The sequence below is a fragment of the Phyllostomus discolor genome, chromosome 6 (genome assembly GCF_004126475.2).
Source record: "Phyllostomus discolor isolate MPI-MPIP mPhyDis1 chromosome 6, mPhyDis1.pri.v3, whole genome shotgun sequence".
NCBI lineage: Eukaryota > Metazoa > Chordata > Mammalia > Chiroptera > Phyllostomidae > Phyllostomus > Phyllostomus discolor.
In genome coordinates, this window is record NC_040908.2 from 56422188 (window position 1) to 56442043 (window position 19856).

A 19856-nucleotide genomic window follows, 5' to 3' on the forward strand; every position below is an offset into this window, starting at 1 on the left:
TTAGAAAGAAAGCCTGCTTGTGTAGGAGGGAGGCATGGCATCCAGCCAAGAATTTCAACAGAATAACAACCATTTAAAAGACTCAAAAGTCTGTAAGTACCATCTACCCAAGAACTAATGGCAGTTCCTAACCTTACGCAAAGATATCTGGATACCTAACCTTATGCAAAGATACCTGTTACCTCCAGAGCTTATTGGCATGTCTCTTTATTACTTAAATCATCTTCTGTGTTCTTCCTTAAATTTATCATTTTCCCCATGCAACATTCTATATTTTGTACTATAGTTATCTCTCCTAATAACAAATGATCGTTATGTGATATTTAAAACTAGGTTTTTCATTGGTTACCGCTGTTCTAGATTGTTATTATTTATTTAGCATTTAGCCACCTCACTCTTCATTCTTTCTTAAGGGTTGTTGTTTTTTTTTAGATTTTATTTATTCATTTTTAGAGAGAGGGGAAGAGAGGGAGAAAGAGAGGGAGAGAAACATCAATGTGTGGTTGCCTCTCGTGCACCCCCTACTGGGACCTGGCCCATAACCTAGGCATGTGCACTGATTAGGAATCGAACCAGCAACCCTTTGTTTCACAATTTGGGGCTCAGTCTACTGAGCCACACCAGCCAGGGCTCACTCTTCATTCTTATAGTAGTTCTAATAGTTTGACTTTTAATTCTCTTACATTTTCTTGCTAGAATCATATTCTCTATAAGTGATGACATAATTTAGCATCTGCTTTTGTAATACTGTCTCTTCTTTCTTTTTTTGTTATCTACAGTAATGCCCCTTTATTCACTGTGCATGTGTTCCAAGACCCCCAGTGCATGCCTGAAATTGTGGATAGTACCAACTCCTATATATATTATGTTTTTTCCTATGCATATATAACTATGATAAAGTTAATTTCTAAATTAGTCACAGTAAGAGATTAATGCCAATAACTATAATAAAAAAGTACAATTATAATATGTATTGTAATAAGTTATATGTATGTGCATAAAGTAAAGTATGTGTTACTTGAACATGAGCAGTGTGACACCATCAAGCTGATAAACCGAACAGGCTACTAAGTGACGAGAGGGCGGGAAGCAGACCCAGCAAGGATATGCTGGGCAATGGTAGGATTCATGTTCCTTCAGGACAGAGCAGAGCAGCTGACATTTCATCATGCCACTCAGGAAAACATGCAATTTAAAATTTATGCGTTTTTTATTTCTGGAATTTCCCATTGAATATTTTTAGATGTGTTGATCATGGATAATGGAATCTGTGGAAAGCAAACCTTAGATTGGCAGCAGGGGTGGGGGCAGGACTGCAATTTGTTGGCTTTGTCTCCCAACAAAACACTGAGCAGCAACGAAGAGAGTTGACATTATTCCTTTGTCCTAAATTGATTAAGATATGAACATTTATGGAACCCCATCATTATCCTTTTTTCCTCTTTTCTCCTTCATACACTTCCACCCATGAGTAAACAAAAGCTTTTACTAAAAGAAGATTGAATTGATTTGCTTCATTTGAAAGTAATCACATTTTTCTTAGGAACTACCTGAGAAACGCTACCTGGTAGTGTTTCATGTTTTTTTTTTTTCTACGTAACCGACACTTTCTATAGACTTGTTATTAGGAGCATCATCTGAATAGTGCTTGTACCACGAGGTAACAGAAGAATTGAAGTTTGTTCGCCTTTACGAAAATGAACCCACGGTATAGTCATTTAGCTGCTCTGGTAGACCTACTATCAGCTCCTACTCCCCAAAGCTGCCCATGTGCCTAAAGTTAACAGCTCCCTCCCCCATTTTGTATTGTTTTTCTAATTTGAGAAGACTAAAAAGCTAAATCAAAACTGCTCAGAATTATGTGTAAAATGAAAATAGATTAGATATCAGTGAGGATAGGAACATTTTCTTTTAATAAAGAGCCTAGCAAAAAAGGACACCTAATGCACAGTATGCAGAATACAGACAACAGCTGCATACGGTTCTTATGGAATGTGATCCAGGTGTTCAACATTGCTACAGCAGCAATCATATTACTATATATATATATCAAATTAACACCTAGTATATCTTAAATTTATACAATGTTATATGTCAAATATGGTCAGTAAAAATAAAGTTAAAAACATCTTTTTAAAAAATTTTGTTGATGCTATTACCAACGTGCCTATATACTTGCCCTTCCTTTGCCTACCTGTTTGTTGGATTTCCTGGGTTTGCTTAGGTTTCCAGCATAATGTTGTTGCTTATGTTTGGAGTTTGGGGTTCCTGAGGCTCCTTGAAAGTGCTGTGTTTATGTGTCAGAGTAAATCCTCGTTACTGAGAACACTCTTGCACCTCCAAAAAGTAACTTTTGTGACAGGCTGCCTTTTTTCTGATGGTGGAACTGAAAATTCTGTAATGTGTTACATACTGACTGCACGCACATTTTACAGCTAATTACCATTATCTGACAGTCTTATTCTCAAGGACTACATTTCTTTCATTGTGTGTAGTGTTTGTACTTAAATGTCCTTATACAGTCCTTTAATTCGCTGCATCTAATTAGCAATCATAAGAAAACTGACTGTGACAGCTCCCCACACTGAATTACCCACTTCTTCAGTATCGGCTCTACCTGCACACATCATCTTAGTTTGCATTATTCAGTGTGTTTTCTCTTCTGATGTGATCTCATACTTCATGAATTTCCTGGACATTAATTGGGACTTTAATGATCACATGGCTTGCTCTCAGATTTGGAGTTAACAGCAGAAACTGTAGCATTTTGGACCTTTTCTGTGGACTAGCTGTTTTGATGACCTCCAATAAAATCATTCTGCTAAGCAGGACAAATATCAATGCAATAAACCACAGATCCCACGTGCTTATGAAGCTGATAAAAAATGCATGGCTAACAATGACCAGCAACTTTTGCTGAACCATTGCATTCATTTCTCTCCCAAACTTCTCACTGGCAGAAAATAAAGGTCCCAAATACTATGAGAGATAAAAAGTTCTTTAAAAGATACTAAAATCTTTGTTAGACAATTTTAAAAAAGATTTTATGTATTTGTTTTTAGAGAGAGGGGAAGGGAGGGAGAGAGGGAGAGAAACATCAATGTGTGGTTACCTCTCCTGCACCCCCTGCTGGGGACTTGGGCCGCAACCCAGCCATGTGTCCTGACTGGGAATTGAACCAGTGACCCTTTGGTTCGCAGGCTGGTGCTCAATACTCTGAGCCACACCAGCCAGGGCTGTTAGCCAATTAAATAGCTCTAAATATAGTGCCAAAGAAGTTTGGCAGTTGAGATATGTATTCAAATTATGATACTTAGATGATGAGTGATAATGCAAATCTGATTTCAATTCTGAAAGTTTTAGCTAGTTAACCAAATGTTGAGATTTAACCATTCAGTCCCCTCTGATTAAATTTATCATTTTGTTTTTAAAAGATGAAATGAGCAATAATCCTTAAACATCCTTGGTAGGTGACCTATAAGTAATGGGCATTGATAGTCCAATGTTTATTTTGGTAACTGCTCTTTTTGCCCAGCACTGGGAATTGGTTCTGCCACCTCAGGGCTCAAAGGCAATTTCACATTTTCTTTCGTTCTCTTTCCTCCCTGAAGCTGGTATTCCAGCAAACACTGTATTTGTCAATTTGTGAACGCATAACTTCCAGGGAACTAGAAACTTTTAACTACAGACATGTCTGCTCTTTCTACTTATTTCCATTCTGAACTTTTATTTTTCTGCCTTAAATAAATGACTTTATGTGTTAATTCATATAATTACACATATTCCGAAGTTGAAGCTATGTGATGTGCATTCACAATCTAATAAACAAAGGCTATTTAAACATTAAGAGATGATAAAATGTTATATCTAGACAGTTTTGCAGAGTCAGTTTACAGTTTTTCTTTTATATTTAAGGTGACGACCCTTGTTAATACAAGCAACAAAGGCCCATCTGGTAAAAAGAAAGGGAGGTCAAAGAAAGCCCATGTACTGGCTGCATCCGTAGAGCAAGCCACTCAGAACTTCCTGGAAAAGGGGGAACAGATCGCTAAGGAGAGTCAAGATCTCAAAGAAGAATTGATTGCTGCTGTGGAAGATGTGCGCAAACAAGGTAGGCAGAGTAATCGTGTTCAAGGGAGATGGGTATGAGTGAGTAAACCATGGATATCTCTCTAGAATCAGTGCATATTTGGTCTTTCCTTCCCCACTCTGTATCTGCATTTGTCTTTTTAAAATATTTGCTAGAATTAGGTCCATGAACGAATAGAGGTGTGTTTTTTTTCCTGTGGCAGTACAGCATAGCTGCACTCCAGTGCTGATGTTACTTCAAAGTCTTCAAGTTGTTTTCTCTCAGTAGATGAAAACAGACTCTTGAGAACAGGATGAGAAGACCTCATGCTGACAGAGACAACAAATGCCAGGATTTTAAAGATGAAGGGAGGAGAAAATTAAAGTCGTGTAATAAATTATTGTTGCTTCGTATGGTTCCCCAACTGGTACTTTCAGTCACAGCTTTCTTCCAAAATCTAGCTCTCTGGTCATTGATGGATTGATCAGTTATCTAGCTAACTAGTTCGCTAAAATACTATGTATTCACCATATTTAACAATTTTGTGTTAAAATATATAAAAATAAAATGTACCACTTACCTGATTTTTAGTGTACACTTTAGTAATGTAAAGTATACTCACCTTGTTGCATGAACTTTTTCATCTTGCAGAACTGAAACTGTGTCCCTATTATACAAAACTCCCCACTTCCCTTTCTCCCTGGCCCCTGGCAACCACCAGTCCCTAGGCTACCTTCTCAAAGCATTTGTCTATTTGGCATCTTTACCTGAAAATTCTAAGGCACTGTGAAATGAAAACAGAAATCTTCTCCCCAGCCTGGCCTCCCTCCTGCATTTTTTACCTCTAATGGTCACATATTTGTATCTAGTTGCACATTGCAGAAATCCTGTTATATCATTCTTGTAATTTCTCTCTTCTTCCAGATATAAACTATTATATACTCCCATAGATTTTAACTCCTAAATATCTCTGAAATGGATGAATTCCTATTTCAGTTATTTAAAAAAAACATTTTAGTGACCTCAGGGCCTTTGTGCATGCTGTTTCCTCTCACAGAGTTAGGGATGTCTCCCTCTGCATATCCCGGCTGAAGGTACGCCTTCCCAGGGAAACCCTTCCTGCCATGGCCCTTTTCCTTGTCACTGCACAGGATTGTTTAATATTTGTGGGCTGACTGGAATGATAACTTTCTTTCTTGCCAAAGCATAAATCAATAAAAACAGAGACCATACCATGTGTCTTTCACTGATCATTGATTTGCAATGTTTAATACTCATAAAATTTCAATAAACATTTGTCGAGAGTGAATAAAGGTATAGATGAAGAAATTTCTCTTTTCTTCTTTCTTATAAACCTGCCAACTCAAAAATGCACAACTGGATATTCAGACCCGGGAAATAGCAACCTCCTTCTGCCACAACCACCACCTTCTGCACACAGCCACCTTATCCCCCTGCCAGGTTACTTTCTTTCGTTACTCTAACGTAAATGTTACTTTAATTTGTAATGCTAACACATATTTTATTCAATGTGGAAGGAGTATATTTCTATATATATTTTAGCAATGTGTAACCTTACAAGTTTTTAAGTGTTATTGAAAACTGGTGCTCCAGCCCTGGCTGGCATAGCTCAGTGGATTGAGCGCAGGCTGTGAACCAAAGTGTCACAGGTTCGATTTCCAGCCAGGGTACATGCCTGGGTTGCAGGCTATAACCCCCAGCAACCGCACATTGATGTTTCTCTCTCTCTCTCTGTCTCCCTCCCTTCCCTCTCTAAAAATAAATAAATAACATCTTTAAAAAAAAGAAAGAAAACTAGTGTTTCTTCTGAACTACAGATGGACGTTTGTTTGTTTTCATGCATCTGTAGCCTGGATAATTTCTTTTCCTTCCTTCTTTTCTTTTCTTTTCTTTTCTTTTCTTTTCTTTTCTTTTCTTTTCTTTTCTTTTCTTTTCTTCTTTTCTTTTCTTTTCTTTCTTTCTTTCTTTCTTCTCTTTCTTTCTTTCTTTCTTTCTTTCTTTTTTAGGTTGGCTGACATAATTAATTGCACACATTTAAAGCATGCAATCTGATAAGTTTTGACAAATGCGTGTACCATGAAACCATCACCACACTCAAGAGTGGGCTGTTCCCAGTGGAAAGGGTCTGACCTACTGGTCCCCAGCCTACTTCCTCAATGAATTTGTAATTTACAGTGATGTGTTTTCTTCAACACCTTTTAGTTTCTTCAACAACCTCAGCTTTCCCTTATTTTTTCTTGCAGGAAGGTAGTTTGATACTTTTTGTAGAAATTAATATTTTTGTTTTCTTGACACTTATACAAAATGGTGTTTTTGACAATTTTTGGCTAGACTGTCCTAGTAGTATTAGAGCAAAAACTTTTACAGATGCTAATTTAAGGCAGCTTACTGTGGTGACTCTTTCTAGAGAATATTTTAAACTCCCCCTATATTGTTTGTATTCTTTTCTTGTTACAGAAAAATTATGCATCAGAAATGGCACCTCTGTGTCACCTGTGTAACACACACTGCCACCTGTCTCTTTCTCTGAACAGTGTCTAGTTCAAGGCAACATTACTATATTATACAAAATGACAAACATTTTCCTGCAAAAGTCCTGCCTCCTGTTTCTGTCACTCATTAATGTCTCCCACACCCGCAGTGGCCTGCCTGTGAGCAAGGTGCCTCTCTGCCCCGACGACCACCCTCAGGCTCTCCTTCCACTCCTGTGCCCACTGGTTCTCTTATCTGCCTTCTTCCCCTTCCCTGCTCATTACTGCGTGATGCTCCTTACACTGTCTGGCTTTGCCCAGTTTTCCTGTGTGGCTATTACCCAGGTTTTATTCACAAACAAGAGCATGGCTTGATTTTCACAGAGATGGGGAGAGAATGGAATGTGAGAGGAACAAATGAGTAGTAGAACAGGAGTATTTAGTCATGGGAAAATTTAAAAAACTATTTTTCCTTCTATTAGAATTTTTCTTTCTAGTATGTAAGGTGATATTCAGAAATTATGGAAAAACTCACATTTAGAAACAACTTTCTCCTTTAAAGTGGCTTTAGCATCCTTATATTCTTATTTATTAAATAATATGTAGTGTAGAAACTAATCTATTAGAAGTGGTCTTTTGTTATTGAATTGTTTTCACTTTTTTAAATCAAATGATCAAGAGTAGTGCCACTTTAAAAAATTCAGCATGAGTAGATGACACATGTTTTAATATTGCCCATCTTCATTTTCAGATTTTTTTAATCCTCACCCAAGGACATTTTTTTCATTGCTTTTAGAGAGGAAGGGAGAGAGAAAAACATTAGTTAAGTTGTTGGTTTCTGTCCACTGAAGTGATATTTTAGAAAGATTAATTTGACAACTTCATGAAAAGGTGGCTAAATCAGAAAAAGGCTAGACTCAGATATTGTTTGGGTGTTACTATATTATTGCAAGAAAAAAACAACACAATACTTTAAAAGTCTAGGATTGGGGTAGTGGCAAGGGGAACAGAAATAAGAAACTAAATGTTGGAGGCATTGCAAAAAATGAATAAACAAGTTGCCACTTGTTGAAGGAAAGAGAGGAGCGAACATTTATTCTAAGTTTTTGGCCCAGGACAACTTAATTGGTACATCTTAAGAGGTGACAGGGATGAACAGAGAGAACCAATTTGATTTTAAACATTGATGAATGAGGGGAACTGCCTAGCAGATGGTTAAAGCTATGGAAATGGAACTTTGGGGAATCAGAGGAATGTGGAAGTCTCTGGAGTTGATAAATGAAGCTTTCAGAGACAGAGCTTTCTTTGAGTATTTGCCAGTAAAGAGATAGAGAAGAATAGAGGGATGTAGGTATAATTTTTGGAAGAAAAGCCAAAGAGATGGGAAAGTGGAACAGAAATAAATTATATCTGGAAGGCATACCTTGAAATGTGACCAGAGAGCCAAGAATACGGAGTCTTGAAATTCAGGGAAGTATGTTGCAAATGAGACAGTGATCAGTGCAGATGCTACAGTGTTGTTGCAATTATGTCAAATTCTTCAGAGATCATGGAGGATGAGCAATAAGAAAATGCCTTATATTTTGCTAAGAAGTTGTCATTAATTATATTTAAAATGTGCATTTTCAGGAAGCTACAGGGACCATAGCTAAATATAAAGAAGGAAAAGATACTGTAAGAACAGAGTGGCTGGTAAATTAAAGGATACATACAGGAAAGGGAAACCGTACCCTTCTTGGGTCATCGCTGAATTATCTCCTGCAAATATTTCATTTTGCTCCTACAGATATTTGGGACTTTAATAAGAAACCATGTGTTATAATTATTTTGTGTATTTCTGAAGCTTGGCTCAATGCCTGGTGCATAGTGAATATTTAATGCATGATTCAGAAGATTGTCACAGATGGAAAGAGAGACATAGAAGAGTAATAGGAAAAACATTAAGGACAAGTAAAGAACACAATTGTTTGCTTGCTTACTTATTTTGTTTGACTCCAATCAGAGCTATCGGAGCATAGATCAATGGAGGGAGCCCGCAGAGAGAGCAATTGTAGAAACCAAGGGATAAAGTCAGGTTGGCGGCATGAGGTAATACATTTTATGAGGTGTGACATTTCTTTATCTAGAAAACTGGTAGGGAGTAGGGAGGCGAAATTATCCAAAAATGGGTTTATATAAAACATGAGAACCACAGCAGATTGGGTGGAATGATCTCAATTGTTTTGAATGTAAAGAGGAGGTAGTTTTAATGGACCATGGATATCTGATATTTGACCACTATTGCAGATTTTTTTAAAATATATGTATCTGTCATTGGCATCTGTGTTGTTCTGTTATATGTTTCTAAGGCATTTTATTTATTGAATACAATGGACTGTTATGCCTTCCTTGGGTGCAGCTAAAAAGACCAATTTATAACAGGCTTTACTGTCTAAGAATTTTTATTTAATTTGTTTATTTGGTATGTAGTTGCATCTGCTAGCAATGGGATGCTCACATATTGTCTTTGTGAATCTTCTTAGATTTAAAGTAGATCCAAAGGCTGTCCTTTGAAAGATAGGCACTGCTGTTCATGTTTATCAATTAGTAGGTCCATTTAATGGTATAACAACATTTGGTTGTAAGCCATTTCATTTTTATGTTCCCACATCCTCTTTCTTAAGCCATGAAACACTTGCTTGGGTTTCCTGTCTTCAGCCACCAACCTTCTCTGATTGTCCACTCTCTGTCTGGTACATAGTGTATAATTGTTTAATTGTGATCATGTTTCATCAACACAATTAAGACGTGGCTCAGCTACCATGACGTGTAGACAGAGAGGTACAATGGCTTAACCCAACTTTCAGAGGGATCTCATGAAGCTAAGTGACAAGAAAGTATAGATAAAAGAGGTAGCTTCCTGACAGAATCATTTCCTCAGTCAAAGATATAGTCAAACCATCCGCTGCCTATTTAGGCTTTTCTTTGTTTTAACACAATCTCAAATGTGGACTGATATAGTGGCATCAACTAGTTCCACTATTATTATTTGTTTCCCCAGACAATATTTTATTGAGTAACTGAGGACCAGTAAGCTGAGACAGAACAAGACTGAGAATGAATAGTACAGGGAGAGAGAAAGGTGTTTTCACATTTCTGAAGAGAGAGTAGCCTATGCTTCCTGATGACCTGGTGGCTTTCTCCCCCTGTTCCCCTCCCCCCACTTGTCCTTTTTCTCAAGTATTCCTTACTTTGTGCCTCTATGCTTTGCATCCTGAATGCTTGCGTGCCCTAGAGATATTGCACTTCCTCTTCTGTGCTGCGCTGCTGACTACCCTTGAATGGGTAGTACTGGGTTTTGAGGCTGAGTCCTATTGGTCATGGGGTGAGATTTCACTCCTCTGTGGTTGGAGGCTAGGTAAGCAGGTCTGCACTGACAGGGATCAGCTTCAGGGAAGTAAAGAATTCTGTGACAGAAAATGAGCATTTGAGAGGCAGATCCTAGGCTACAGAGGGAAAGAGAATTCACTTCTCTCTGTGATCTCCCCTTTTTGAGCTTGGACTTTGCTAAGTCTAGATTCATTAGTTTTTTAAATAATATTTTTTCAAGTAATATTATAAAGTGCACATTTATCAGTTCAACCAAGGGCAGACCTTAAAGTTGCACTTGGCAAGTGTCTCGGAGTGCAGCTGAGCTGGGGATCTGAAGCCCTGCTGTGTCCCTACACTGCTGCTCACTGCTCTCCCATGGTTGATCCTCTCCCTCCACATGGAGGCTTCCTTTCCAAGTGTTTCTTAGAGAAGTTCACAAACCACCTGGTTCAAAAACACCTGGGTGAGGATGGGAAATATCTATCAAATTAAAATATCTGGCTTAGCCCAGACCTAGATTCAGTGTGGCAAGATAACACTAGAATGAATTTCTTTTTCTGAATAGTACCCCAAATACATCCTAATGTTTTCAAAGATTGAAAATCACTAAGAGTCTAAGTTCATTATACCTTTATATATATCATCTTTAGTTAGTCTTTTTTTCATTGAAAATGATTTTAACATTGGCAGTGCTTTTAACTGTTGCATATTTGACTAAATAAAATACATTTGTATGGCAAAGTTTCAAGGTCCAGTTCAGGACTCAGGAATAACCTTTGTCAGTGATTTTTAACCTTCTGCATCATATGTTTGATACACCAAACATATTTTTTTCTTATCTGACAAAAAAACAGGTATAGTTTTGATTCATGCACGCCAGATGGCCATCATCGTGTTGGCTGTTCATTTTTTTATTTAACAATCTAAGGGAAAAGAGGTCAGTGCCCCTGACTAAATAGTCAGTTATTGCACGTTTTTAAAAATATTTGTAGCACAGTGGTTAAAAATCTGAAAATCACTGCCCTGTGTCAACCTGGAGTTCTTTGTGTGGCCCTTGTTGCAACATGTTGGGAGATGATGGCAGATTCTATTCTTTTACCCCTCTCTCTGAAGCCCTTGGCTTTTGAAAATGCCATAATCTTTCACAAGAATAACAACAGCCTCCATTTATTGGTTGCCACTTCTTTCATAAGACATTTTTCATATATTGTCTCAACATAATTCCGTTAGTCATTTGAAGTATTATTATCCATATTTTATAAACATTATTGATGCTGAACAATGTTCATGTGCATTAATTGACTAATTCAACAACAGTTATTTATTGAGTACTTACTATGCACAGGCATTATTTTGGGTGCTGGGAATATAGAATAAAGAAAAACAGATGTTCTCTGACTATAGGACTATTGCACTCTGAGTTGAAACAGGCAATTAATAAGTAAAAAATTAAGCAGAGTGATATCAGACTAAGAGAAGTATGATTTAAAAATGGGATGACCAAAAGCTTGATGCATGAAAGAATCAATTCATGTAGAGCCTAATATTAAAATTTTAAAAATTTCTTCTGTGAGAGACAATGAAGACAAGCCATAGGTTGGGAGAAAATGTTTCGAAGTTACATATTTTATAAATTTCTTGTCATAAAGAACTCTTAAAAATCAATAACAAGAAAAGGAACAAGCAGTTAAAAAATGTATAAAGACCTGAACATACCTGTTATCCAAGAAGATGTACAGATGGCAAATAATTATATGGAAAAAATTCAACATCATTTGTCATTAGGGAAATGCAAATTAAAGCAACAACGAGATTTCACTATGACTTCTAGAATCAATAAAATCTCCCAAATTGACAATAGTGGACATTAGCAAGGATGTGGAATGACAGTTATTTTCATTCATTCAGACACAAAATGATGCATCTATTTTGAAAGATGGTTTGACTTTTTTTTTTTAAATAGAACTAATCCAGTTAACTTCTATCTAGGTATTTACTCCATTGAATTGAAAACTCAATCGACACAAAATTACCTAACCCTGTTTAATTATTTAAAATAAACTTTTATTTTTGAATAATTTTGGATTTTCAGATAGTACAGAAAGTTCCCATATACTCAATTCATCCTATTACTAATACCTAACATCACTGATGGACATTTGTCACAATTAATGATCCAATATTAATACATTGTTAATTGAAGTGTGCAATAATAATTAAAAAACACTTTCTGCTGATGTGCTTAGCAGAAATGGCAAGAACAAACACCACATGGAGGCTGAAATATTCTTATCCTTACACTGCCTTACAAAGAGTAGTAAATCATACCTCTGTATATATCAAATGAGAGATCTAGATTGCCAATTCAGGACTGTTTCCTTCAATACACTTTATTGAGGTCCAAACTTGTCAACCTAAGTGAAACCATTCTTTCCTTTCACAGAAAAGATTTAAAGAGGCTTTCAAGGATATATAAAACACAGTAAGAAAGAAAATAGAAATCCAAGGTGAAAAAGAAAGAAGGCAAGGGCAGAGACTATGTATAGAGGAGAAGGAACGTGGCTAATGCATATACACATTAGTGCCCAGGCATGCTGTGAGTGCTTATCCACCCAGGGCAGGCAAGGGGACAGGAGGGGCACAGTGGGGTGGCAGCAGACCCGGTTTAAAGCCCAACTCTGTAGTTGTTATGCCGCATGTGCTGTGTGTCTTAGGCAGGCTACTTACTCCCTCTGCACAAGTGTTTGCCTGAGTTAAGTGGGGGTGGTCACATGCAGAATTTAGAGACTGTTGTGTAGAGCAAATGATCTGATGCTTTAAAGCCTTTGCCATCAGCCCTAGCACGGGGCAGGCTCTAGCCATTGACTTTATTGTTATCATTGTTGCTGTATTTGCTACAACTAGGCTCTTATGCTTTCTAACAGACCAGTTGTAAATGTAAAGTTTTATGATCTTTGTTATCACAATATATTATCTTTCAGGTAAACCACTAAATTACCTACATTTCATTTGAAATCCAATTTGTTTGAAGGGAAATTCCTTAGGCTGAACATCTGACCCCAACCATGCATGAGAGGAAATAGTCTACATACCCACAAAAAGATAAAGAAACCTGGTCACCAAGCATTTCCTCTCTAATAGCTAAGTCTGTAATTCAATCAAAAATGCATTTGACATGAACATATTGAATAACAACAGGATAAGACTGTCTAAGAAGCTGATTTGCAGATGCATCCCTAATTATGATACATGCTGGCAATTTGAGGCAGCCCAGGCGGTCTTCATTAGCAGGGGTCCCGCAGAAACTGAGACTGGGGGAGCATGCTTCTAGATGGGATTCTACTTTGGAAAACCAAATAAATGGGGCAAGACAAAAAGTGTCTAAAACCAAGTTGAATCTTATTAAGGGCATGCTTACTTAAGGTCCCAGAAGACCAGCACTCTAGAGTGACTTACAGGCAATGGAAGAATCAGATCTTATGATCAATCGTGGAGATGCCACCCCAGCATTTCAAGGCTAAGCAGATATTATACCCATCTCAAGCTGAAAACAGATTTTCAGTTAAAATAGAAAGGAAATAAGACAGGAAAGGCAGGGGATGAATGACTTCTTTTTAAACCGAGTCAGTGCCTAATACTGTATATCTATTCTCATGTTCCCATGGATCACAAAAAAAGAAAGAAAGAAAAAGAGAGAGAGAGAGAAAGGAAGAAAGGAAGAAAAGGAAGGAAGGGAGGGAGGGAGGGAGGATGGAAGGGAGGAAGAAAGAAAGAAGAAGAAAGAGAACGAAAGAGAAGAAAGAAAGAGCAAGCCACTTCATCTCCCAAAGGCTAGTCCCTCCACTGGAGTTCATGGTCCCTTCCTCTGTCCCCTTTTGGATGACCAACTGCACGTGAGTGATCATCCCATTCTGGAAATATCTGTTTCTTCCTTTCTATTGGAACAGTCCAAACAACGACAAATGTGTATGTTAAGACCAAAAAAAAAAAAAAAAAAAACTTCCTGATTGCAAACTCCCTCCAATGACTGCCTCACTTTTTTGTTCTTTTAATATAGAATTTTTTGAGGAATAATCCATACTCACTTATTCAATTTTCTTACTCCACAATCACTTTTATTTTTATTGCGCAGTATAATATATCCAGAACTACACCAGTAATAAGAAAACCAGAATGCAGCCCCCTCTGCTTAATAAATAAAACATTTTGCAATGAGTGGAAGCTTCCTGCTTCCTCCTCAGTGTCAGTATTTACTTCCCTTCTTGCTTCCACTGCCCAGCCTGGGCCAGGGAACCATAGTCCTGAATGTGGCTGTCCATAGTTCTCATCCATTTTCACATCATTTATTAGGAAAATATTAAAACAGATGGCAAAGTTAAAATAATTTTACAGGGAATTCCTGTATCTGCAAAACCACCGCCTAAATTTGCCATTAATATTTTGCTATACTTGCTCTATCACAAATCTGTTTTCTAGGAGTTAAAAAAATAAATTTCCTACATATGAGTAGCCCCTTTTCCCTCCACACTCTTCTGGCTCTCAGTTGACCACGCCATGGAACCTGCTGTGGTCAGAGCCATTGTGTTTGGCTGTTGGGCACATCTGGCCATGTCTCCCCTGCATCCTTGCTCAGCGTCTCAATAGCATCACATGGAGTTGACAACCACCCCGAGCCACCCTCTTTTCTCACCTCTTTTTGCTTCAGCAATACTACCTTTTTCTCTTACCTCTTTCTGGTCCCACATCTTAAAATTCTAACTATTTGAATGTCCCAGGCTCAGGCCTAGGCTTTATTTCTTCTCTATCAGTCATCCCATTCTATATGCCAAAAATGCCAAAATTTTAACTTCTGGACCTTAGCTGTAGATAATTCCATGTAACCTTTGAAACTTTCCCTCATTTAGAAATGGACTAAGATGGTTGCTTAAGTCAATAGCATGAGAGTTAACTCATCATTCCTTTTTTCTGATTCCTCACATTCAAAGCCATGTTGTAATTGTAACAGCATAGCCCCAAAATATATCCTAAATCCATTCATTTTTAAGGCAGTATAGCACAATCATTAAGAGCACAGGTTATGGTCCTGGCCAGATAGCTCTGTTGGTTAGAGCTTCATCCCACTACAACTCAAGATTATGGGTTCAGTCCCTGGTCAGGGCATATAAAAGGATCAACCAATGAATGGGTGAGTGGAACAACAAATTGATGTTCTCTCTCTAAAATCAATAAAAATATACATATTAAAAATATATCCAGGTTATGGAAGGAAACAACCTACATTTGAAATCTGACCCCAGCATTTACTAACTGTGATGTTAGGTGAATTACTTAATTTCCCATAGGCCCCAGTTTCATCATCTGGACAGTGGGAGTGACAGTAGTATCTATTACATGGGGTAGTTGTTAACATAGGCCAGGTACTTAAATCAGTGACTGATACATAGTAAGCATTACATAACTGTTCATTTAAAACACTTGTTCAAAGAGACCTTTCTTAACCCCTCCATAAAGAACAAAGTAGGAACTATATTCTCTGTCTCTTTTTTTTATTTCTAAGTCAACTAAAAGAGAAGATAGGTACAGTATGTCAGTTAAGGTTCTCCAGGGAAACAGAACCACTAGGAGATGCACATAGATATTAAGATATTTATTTTACAAATTGTTCACGAGATGGTGGGGCTAAGAAATGGGGCACACAGGTGGGCTGGGAACTCAAACAGGGTTGGTACGGCAGTCTTAAGGCAGGGTTTCTTCTTCTCCTCTGGTAATTCTCAGTATTTGCTATTAAGGTCTTTCACCTGATTGGGTAAGGCCCACCACATTATTAATGGTAATTTCCTGTGCTTAAAAACAGCTGTTACAGATTTTAACCACCTCTACAAAGGCCTTGACAGCAACACCTATATTTGTGCTTGATTGAATCAATGGGTCGTGTGGCATGGCCAAGTTGACACATTAAACTAACCATCACAATGGATAACAGTTGACAAATGATTCTTTGTGAATGTGCAACAATTATATATGTAGATGAGAGTGTGTATGTGTGTGTGTGTGTGTGTGTGTATGTTTGGTGCTGAATTTCTCTTGAAAGACCCTTAATATACCAAATAAAGGCTGTGGTATAGGTACCAAAGAGAGTTTCCATGTGTACTTCCTGAGGACAACAGAGGTTCAGTTCTGACAAAGCCACTTGTATGACCTGATGCAAACCAGCCATTTTGTGTCACAATTCTTGTTTGTCAAGTAATAATGCCAGTCCCATCTAATCTATAAAATTTTAAGAATTAGAAAAATGCCAGAATGAAAGAATTTAAGAAGATATGAATATTTTTTTCAAGTTAAATATGTGAATATTCAATTGCTTTTAAAGAAAATGTTTCCTTTGTGAAACTAGAAAAGAAGCTGGAAAGCTATATATTTTTAAGCAAATATTTAGATTTCTTCTTGGTTTTGGTTAAATCCATGTCTTTGTTCATATTATCATTTCAATGTAGATGATCATAAAGATTTAATAAATGGTAGGATTTACTTGAAGTTATACTTTTAAAACATACTTCTAACAATCAGAAAACAACTCAGATTTGTTGGTGCTGTTAAGCCAAGCTAGTGTTAATCTAATGAACAAGCTGCACTTACAAGCAAAATAGAGACAGACTCGTAAATAGAGGGCAGAATACAGCTGTCAGCATGAGAGGGCAGTTGGGGGTGGAGGGATCCAGCAAAAAAGAATAAGGGCTCATGGACATGGACAACAGTGTGGTGATTACAGGGGGAAAGAGGGTTAAATGGTAATGAGAAAATACAGTTAAAAATTAAATGAAAATAATTAGTGATATGTAAGTCGATGTATATTGTTGAAATAAAGTATTTTCAGTATTTGTCATTGCTCTTTGTACTCTCTCTTTTTTTTAATTGAGGTATAATTGGCATAAAATATCCTATTAGTTTCAGGTTCTCTTTGTACTATTTGTGCTTTCATGGATGGAATAAAATTTGAGCTCAAGGATGATTGCTTTTTTAAAACCATAAAACTATTTAATAACATTGCCTTTTGAAAAGCCCTTAAAATGAGCACTGTACGTGAATGGGCTTCAGTTTGTTGCTTCTTATAATATAGCATTGTTCACTGATGCAGATTCACATGGGAGCATTTAAGGGATGAAAGTTCAAAAATATTAAATATTTACACACATTACAACATAATCTTTTAGTATAAGCAGAAAAGAAAAACTAATTGGTTTATATCATATTGCAGGCTCTATGAACTTACTGCTTTGGTAATTTCTTAAATGTCACAACTGAAAATATTGACCTAGTTCTCTATGGGCTTCCATTATAACAGTAGCAGTCATCTGTATTACCTAATAAAATTAAAATGCAACATTTAAAATATAATTGTGACTATTATAATTGTGACTATAATTGTATCTCCTTTCCATTCTAAAGCTCTAAATTGCAAGTGGTTGCTATTCTTGGTACAAGAATCTCCCGTGAGCTCTGCTGGTTTTTGTTTGTTTTCCTCAAGAGAAGCAAACAGAATGGTGTCACCATTACTTAAGCCGTGTTTCGTTGAGCAGGTCTTCGTGATCTCTGCTCTGACTTTTCATACAAGAAACAAAATCTTCAAATGAAATGTTCTTTAACTCTCTTTAAAGTGTATATTTTTGTCCGGTTTTCTGGAAAAGAAAGAGGAAGAGAATTAAGACTAAATATGCCCAACTATGGGTTGGGCTTTTCAAACTTCTTCAGCTTTGTTGGCATATAACTGACATATTACATTGTATAAGTTTAAGGTATGTGATGTGAAGATTTGATGCACATATATATATAGCAAAATCTTTATCAAAATAAGATTAGTTAACTCATTCTTTACCTCACATCATTATTATTTTATTGTTGGTGTTATTGTCAGAACATTTAAGATCTGCCTTGTTAGAAACTTTCGATGTACAATACATGATGGTTAACTATGGTCACCATGCTGCACATTACACTCCCTTATATCTTACCTTATACCTGGGAGTTGTCTCCTCAGACCAGCATTTCCTCATCTCCCCCTCCTTAGCTTCTGGCAACCACAGTATATTCTTTAACTTTATGAGTTCAGCTTTTTGAGAATTCACATATCAGTGAGATTATATAGTATTTGTCTTCCTGTCTGACTTACTTCACAAAGCTTAATGCCCTCAAAGTTTATTAATATCACAAATGTGAAGATTTTCTTCTTTGTAAAGGCTGAATACTATTCTATTATATACTTTTATAATAGAATAGTATATATACATATATACATACATTATATATTATATAATTTTATAATGGAATAAACACATGCATACATACATACATACTGCATTTTCTTTAACCACTCATTGGTCAATGGACATTTAGTTGTTTTCAAGTTTGATTATTGTGAATAATGCTGCAATGAACATGGGAAAGCACATATTTCTATAAAATATTGATTACATGTCCTTTGGTAAGTACCCACAAGTAAATTGCTGAATTATATGGTAGCTCTGTTTTTAATTTTTGGAGGAAACTCCATGCTATTGTCCATAGAGGATGTACCAATTTACATTTCCATCAACAGTAGACAACTTTTATTTTCCTCCACATCCTTGCCAACATCTTTTTTTTACCTCTTGTATTTTTTATAATAGACATCCTAACAGGTGCAAGATGATATCTCTCTGTTGTTTTGATTTGCATTTCCCTGATGATTACTAAGGTTGAGTGTGTTTTCATATATTTTTTGGCCATCTGTAAGTCTCCTCTAGAAAAATGTCTATGCAGGTCCTATGCCTATTTTTAAATTGGATTATCTGTTTCTTTGCTGTTGAGTTTTATGAGTTCCTTGTATATTTTGCATATCAACCCCTTACCAGACACATGATTTGCAAATATTTTCTCCTATCTGTAAGATGCTTTTTCATTTTGTTGATTGTCTATTGAATTTTGATTAGTCAACCAAGACATGGTAAGGCCCCTGAGGAGCTTCTATTCTGTTTTTTAAAATTTTTATTTTTATTCTTAAATTTTAAAAAAATTTAATGTTAGAGTAGAAAGAAAGGAAAGAGGGAAGAGAAACATCAATGTGTGGTTGCCTTTCAAGTGCCCCCTACTGGGGCCCTGGCCTGCAACCCAAGCACATGCTCTGACTGGGAATTGAACCAGCAACCCTTTGGTTTGCAGGCCGGCATTCAATCCACTGAGCAACACCAGCCAGGGCCCTTTTTTAAAGTAAATGTATTGGGGGTGATATTGATACTATTATATAGGCTTGAAGTGTACAATTCTGTGATACATGATCTGTGCATTGCGTTGTGTGCCCACCAAAGTCAAATCTTCTGTCACCATATCTTTAACCCACTCTACCCTTTCCTACCCTTCACCTCCTCTCTCTCTGGTAACCACCATACTATGGTTTGTGCTTATAAGTTCTTTGTTTATTTTTCTTGTTTGTTCATTTGTTGCTTTTAGTTTTATATCCAACATATGATTAAAATCATGTGGTTCTTGACTGTTTCTGTCCGACCGATTTCATATAGTATGATAGGGATTGCTGGGTCATAAGGCATGTCCATTAGTTTTTCGAAAAGCCTCCATACTGTTTTCCATAGTGGCTTTATGATTTTGCATCACCGCCAGCAGTGAATGAGGGTTCATTTCTCTCCATAACCTCTCCAGTACTTGTCCAACACTTATAATGACTTGGTGGGATAGTGGTGAACACAGCTACCTTGCATTCCAATTTTGAAGGTAAGACAGATGCCGGAAAAGATATTGGGGAAAAATGTCAAGATATAAACACTTTTTAAAAATATGCACCCCTTGCAGAGGTGCCTCCTAACTCATTTATTTCAGAATCAGAAAACAGATGATTACACTACTTAGAGGTCCCAACCTGAGGACAATAAGTAGATTTTGTGCTTTTTTTTATT

The 19856-nt window shown here is 36.8% G+C and overlaps 1 protein-coding gene across 3 annotated transcripts in view; it reads left to right on the plus strand.

The window, feature by feature from the left end:
• Positions 1–19856, plus strand: part of CTNNA2 (catenin alpha 2) — a 1115426-nt gene that overhangs the window by 214130 nt on the left and 881440 nt on the right. For all 3 annotated transcript variants that reach the window (XM_036028216.1, XM_036028217.1, XM_028515274.2), the window contains exon 3: positions 3916–4111. In XM_036028216.1, coding sequence (XP_035884109.1) covers positions 3916–4111 — 196 coding nt within the window. The remainder of the gene's footprint in view (positions 1–3915; positions 4112–19856) is intronic.